This window comes from Heptranchias perlo, chromosome 42 (genome assembly GCF_035084215.1).
Source record: "Heptranchias perlo isolate sHepPer1 chromosome 42, sHepPer1.hap1, whole genome shotgun sequence".
Classification (NCBI taxonomy): domain Eukaryota; kingdom Metazoa; phylum Chordata; class Chondrichthyes; order Hexanchiformes; family Hexanchidae; genus Heptranchias; species Heptranchias perlo.
The window spans coordinates 7,910,421-7,916,420 of NC_090366.1; the positions used below are offsets into that span (position 1 = coordinate 7,910,421).

Genomic DNA, 6,000 nt, shown 5'->3' on the forward strand with positions numbered 1-6,000 from the left:
ACTCCCCACCCTCACACACACACTCTGTACCCCATCCAACTCCCCACCCTCACACACACTCTGTACCCCATCCCACTCCCCACCCTCACACACACTGTACCCCATCCAACTCCCCACCCTCACACACACTCTGTACCCCATCCCACTCCCCACCCTCACACACTCTGTACCCCATCCCACTCCCCACCCTCTCTCACACACTCTGTACCCCATCCCACTCCCCACCCTCACACACACTGTACCCCATCCAACTCCCCACCCTCACACACACTCTGTACACCATCCAACTCCCCACCCTCACACACACTCTGTACCCCATCCAACTCCCCACCCTCACACACACTCTGTACACCATCCAACTCCCCACCCTCACACACACTGTACCCCATCCAACTCCCCACCCTCACACACACTCTGTACACCATCCAACTCCCCACCCTCACACACACACTGTACCCCATCCAACTCCCCACCCTCACACACACTCTGTACACCATCCAACTCCCCACCCTCACACACACTCTGTACCCCATCCAACTCCCCACCCTCACACACACTCTGTACACCATCCAACTCCCCACCCTCACACACACTGTACCCCATCCCACTCCCCACCCTCACACACACTGTACCCCATCCAACTCCCCACCCTCACACACACTCTGTACACCATCCAACTCCCCACCCTCACACACTCTGTACCCCATCCAACTCCCCACCCTCACACACACACACTGTACCCCATCCCACTCCCCACCCTCACACACACTCTGTACCCCATCCCACTCCCCACCCTCACACACACACTCTGTACCCCATCCCACTCCCCACCCTCACACACACACTGTACCCCATCCCACTCCCCACCCTCACACACACTCTGTACCCCATCCCACTCCCCACCCTCACACACACTCTGTACCCCATCCAACTCCCCACCCTCACACACACACTGTACCCCATCAAACTCCCCACCCTCACACACACACTGTACCCCATCCAACTCCCCACCCTTACACACACTCTGTACTCCATCCAACTCCCCACCCTCTCACACACACACTGTACCCCATCCTACTCCCCACCCTCACACACACTCTGTACTCCATCCAACTCCCCACCCTCTCACACGCACTGTACCCCATCCCACTCCCCACCCTCACACACACACTGTACCCCATCCCACTCCCCACCCTCTCACACACACTCTGTACCCCATCCCACTCCCCACCCTCACACACACACTGTACCCCATCCAACTCCCCACCCTCACACACACACTGTACCCCATCCCACTCCCCACCCTCTCACACACACTCTGTACCCCATCCAACTCCCCATGGTGTGTCCTAGAGATGCAGGCTCTTTCCTGGGTCTGTGGGCGTGTCCTGGGACTGTGGGCATGTCCTGGGTCTGTGGGCGTGTCCTGGGTCTGTGTGCGTGTCCTGGGTCTGTGGGCGTGTCCTGGGTCTGTGGGCTTGTCCTGGGACAGTGGGCGTATCCTGGGTCTGTGGGCGTGTCCTGGGATTGTGGGCGTGTCCTGGGTCTGTGGGCGTGTCCTGGGTCTGTGGGCGTGTCCTGGGACTGTGGGCGTGTCCTGGGATGTGGGCGTGTCCTGGGACTGTGGGCGTGTCCTGGGTCTGTGGGCGTGTCCTGTGTCTGTGGGCGGGTCCTGGGACTCTGGGTGTGTCCTGGGTCTGTGGGCGTGTCCTGGGTCTGTGGGCGTCTCCTGGGACTGTGGGCGTGTCCTGAGTCTGTGGGCGTGTCCTGGGACTGTGGGCGTGTCCTGAGTCTGTGGGCGTGTCCTGGGTCTGTGGGCGTGTCCTGAGATGTGGGCGTGTCCTGGGTCTGTGGGCGTGTCCAGGGTCAGTGGGCGTGTCCTGGGTCTGTGGGCGTGTCCTGGGATGTGGGCGTGTCCTGGGTCTGTGGGCGTGTCCAGGGTCAGTGGGCGTGTCCTGGTCTGTGGGCATGTCCTGTGACTGTGGGCGTGTCCAGGCTCTGTGGGCGTGTCCTGGGTCGGTGGGCGTGTCCTGGGATGTGGGCGTGTCCCGGGTCAGTGGGCGTGTCCTGGGTCAGTGGGCGTGTCCCGGGTCTGTGGGAGTGTCCCGGGTCAGTGGGCGTGTCCCGGGTCAGTGGGCGTGTCCCGGGTCTGTGGGCGTGTCCCGGGTCTGTGGGCGTGTCCCGGGTCTGTGGGCGTGTCCTAGGATGTGGGCGTGTCCTGGGATTTTGGGCGTGTCCTGGGTCTGTGGGCGTGTCCTGGGTCTGTGGGCATGTCCTGGGTCAGTGGGCGTGTCCCGGGTCTGTGGGCGCGTCCCGGATCTGTGGGCGTGTCCTAGGATGTGGGCGTGTCCTGGGATTCTGGGCGTGTCCTGGGTCTGTGGGCGTGTCCTGGGTCTGTGGGCGTGTCCTGGCATGTGGGCGTGTCCTGGGTCTGTGGGCGTGTCCAGGGTCAGTGGGCGTGTCCTGGTTCTGTGGGCATGTCCTGGGATGTGGGCGTGTCCTGGGTCCATGGGCGTGTCCTGTGACTGTGGGCGTGTCCAGGGTCTGGGGGCGTGTCCTGAGATGTGGGCGTGTCCTGTGTCTGTGGGCGTGTCCAGGGTCAGTGGGCGTGTCCTGGGTCTGTGGGCGTGTCCTGGGATGTGGGCGTGTCCTGGGTCTGTGGGCGTGTCCAGGGTCAGTGGGCGTGTCCTGGTCTGTGGGCATGTCCTGTGACTGTGGGCGTGTCCAGGCTCTGTGGGCGTGTCCTGGGTCGGTGGGCGTGTCTTGGGATGTGAGCGTGTCCCGGGTCAGTGGGCGTGTCCTGGGTCAGTGGGCGTGTCCCGGGTCTGTGGGCGTGTCCTAGGATGTGGGCGTGTCCTGGGATTGTGGGCGTTTCCTGGGTCTGTGGGCGTGTCCTGGGTCTGTGGGCGTGTCCCGTGTCTGTGGGTGCGTCCCGGATCTGTGGGCGTGTCCTAGAATGTGGGCGTGCCCTGGGATTGTGGGCGTGTCCTGGGTCTGTGGGCGTGTCCTGGCATGTGGGCGTGTCCTGGCATGTGGGCGTGTCCTGGGTGTGTCCAGTGTCAGTGGGCGTGTCCTGGTTCTGTGGGCATGTCCTGGGATGTGGGCGTGTCCTGGGTCCGTGGGCGTGTCCTGTGACTGTGGGCGTGTCCAGGGTCTGGGGGCGTGTCCTGGGATGTGGGCGTGTCCTGGGTCAGTGGGAGTGTCCCGGGTCTGTGGGCGTGTCCAGGGTCTGTGGGCGTGTCCTGGGTCTCTGGGCGTGCCCTGAGACTGTGGGCTTGTCCTGGGTCTGTGGGCGTGTCCAGGGTCTGTGGGCGTGTCCTGGGTCAGTGGGCGTGTCCTGGGTCAGTGGGCGTGTCCTGGGTCTGTGGGCGTGTCCTGGGACTGTGGGCGTGTCCTGGGTCAGTGGGCGTGTCCTGGGTCTGTGGGCGTGTCCTGGGTCGGTGGGCGTGTCCTGGGTCAGTGGGCGTGTCCTGGGTCGGTGGGCGTGTCCTGGGACTGTGGGCGTGTCCTGGGTCGGTGGGCGTGTCCTGGGTCGGTGGGCGTGTCCTGGGTCGGTGGGCGTGTCCTGGGTCAGTGGGCGTGTCCTGGGACTGTGGGCGTGTCCTGGGTCGGTGAGCGTGTCCTGGGTCGGTGGGCGTGTCCTGGGATTGTGGGCGTGTCCTGGGTCTTTGGGCCTGTCCTGGGTCGGTGGGCGTGTCCTGGGTCGGTGGGCGTGTCCAGGGTCTGTGGGCGTGTCCTGGGACTGTGGGCGTGTCCTGGGACTGTGGGCGTGTCCTGGGTCGGCGGGCGTGTCCTGGGTCGGCGGGCGTGTCCTGGGTCGGCGGGCGTGTCCTGGGTCAGTGGGCGTGTCCTGGGACTGTGCGCGTGTCCTGGGTCTGTGGGCGTGTCCTGGGACTGTGGGCGTGTCCTGGGTCGGTGGGCGTGTCCTGGGACTGTGGGCATGTCCTGGGACTGTGGGCGTGTCCTGGGTCAGTGGGCGTGTCCTGGGATTGTGGGCGTGTCCTGGGTCGGTGGGCGTGTCCTGGGATGTGGGCGTGTCCTGGGTCTGTGTGCGTGTCCTGGGATGTGGGTGTGTCCTGGGTCGGTGGGCGTGTCCTGGGATGTGGGCGTGTCCTGGGTCTGTGTGCGTGTCCTGGGATGTGGGCGTGTCCTGGGACTGTGGGCGTGTCCTGGGTCTGTGTGCGTGTCCTGGGATGTGGGCGTGTCCTGGGTCTGTGGGCGTGTCCTGGGTCAGTGGGCGTGTCCTGGGACTGTGGGCGTGTCCTGGGTCAGTGGGCATGTCCTGGGATGTGGGTGTGTCCTGGGATGTGGGTGTGTCCTGGGTCGGTGGGCGTGTCCTGGGTCTGTGTGCGTGTCCTGGGATGTGGGCGTGTCCTGGGATGTGGGCGTGTCCTGTGTCGGTGGGCGTGTCCTGGGTCTGTGTGCGTGTCCTGGGATGTGGGCGTGTCCTGGGATGTGGGCGTGTCCTGTGTCGGTGGGCGTGTCCTGGGATGTGGGCGTGTCCTGTGTCGGTGGGCGTGTCCTGGGATGTGGGCGTGTCCTGTGTCTGTGGGTGTGTCCTGGGTCTGTGGGCGTGTCCTGTGTCGGTGGGCGTGTCCTGTGTCTGTGGGTGTGTCCTCGGTCGGTGGGCGTGTCCTGGGATGTGGGCGTGTCCTGGGTCTGTGGGTGTGTCCTGGGTCGGTGGGTGTGTCCTCGGTCGGTGGGCGTGTCCTGGGTCGGTGGGTGTGTCCTGGGATGTGGGCGTGTCCTGGGACTGTGGGCGTGTCCTGGGTCAGTGGGCGTGTCCTGGGATGTGGGCGTGTCCTGGGACTGTCCATTAACGCGGGCTCTTTCTCTCCCTCTCCAGGCTCGCCGTTCCGCGATGAGATCACTCTCGCCATCCTCCAACTCCAGGAGAACAATCGGCTGGAGATCCTGAAGAGGAAATGGTGGGAGGGAGGGAAGTGTCCGAAAGAAGAAGATCACCGAGCGAAGGGTGAGGCCCCGGAGACAGGGCCCAATCACAGGGCCCAGAGCCCAATCACAGGGCCCAGGCCCCAATCACAGGGCCCAGGCCGCAATCACAGGGCCCAGAGCCCCAATCACAGGGCCCGGAGCCCAATCACAGGGCCCGGAGACAGGGCCCAATCACAGGGCCCAGAGCCCAATCACAGGGCCCGGAGACAGGGCCCAATCACAGGGCCCAGAGCCCAATCACAGGGCCCGGAGCCTCATCACAGGGCCCAGAGCCCCAATCACTGGGCCCGGAGCCTCATCACAGGGCCCAGAGCCCCAATCACAGGGCCCAGGCCCCAATCACAGGGCCCAGAGCCCAATCACAGGGCCCAGAGCCCAATCACAGGGCCCAGAGCCCAATCACAGGGCCCAGAGCCCAATCACAGGGCCCAGAGCCCAATCACAGGGCCCAGAGCCCAATCACAGGGCCCGGAGCCTCATCACAGGGCCCAGAGCCCCAATCACTGGGCCCGGAGCCTCATCACAGGGCCCGGAGCCCAATCACAGGGCCCGGAGCCCAATCACAGGGCCCAGAGCCCAATCACAGGGCCCGGAGCCCAATCACAGGGCCCAGAGCCCAATCACAGGGCCCGGAGCCCAATCACAGGGCCCAATCACAGGGCCCGGAGCCCAATCACAGGGCCCGGAGCCCAATCACAGGGCCCGGAGCCCAATCACAGGGCCCGGAGCCCAATCACAGGGCCCGGAGCCCAATCACAGGGCCCGGAGCCCAATCACAGGGCCCGGAGCCCAATCACAGGGCCCAGGCCCCAATCACAGGGCCCAGAGCCCAATCACAGGGCCCAGGCCCCAATCACAGGGCCCAGGCCCCAATCACAGGGCCCAGAGCCCAATCACAGGGCCCAGGCCCCAATCACAGGGCCCAGAGCCTCATCACAGGGCCCGGAGCCCAATCACAGGGCCCAGAGCCCAATCACAGGGCCCAGAGCCCAATCACAGGGCCCAGGCCCCAATCACAGGGCCCAGAGCCCAATCACAGGGCCC

The 6,000-nt window shown here is 65.3% G+C and overlaps 1 protein-coding gene across 1 annotated transcript in view; it reads left to right on the plus strand.

The window, feature by feature from the left end:
- LOC137306119 (glutamate receptor ionotropic, kainate 5-like) overlaps nt 1-4,989 on the plus strand; it is a gene marked incomplete at its 3' end in the record, with an annotated part of 564,706 nt that extends 559,717 nt beyond the window's left edge. Inside the window, exon 18 of the mRNA XM_067975180.1 lies at nt 4,847-4,989. Within this exon, the coding sequence (XP_067831281.1) occupies nt 4,847-4,989 (143 nt within the window). The remainder of the gene's footprint in view (nt 1-4,846) is intronic.
- Nucleotides 4,990-6,000: the final 1,011 nt, after the last annotated feature.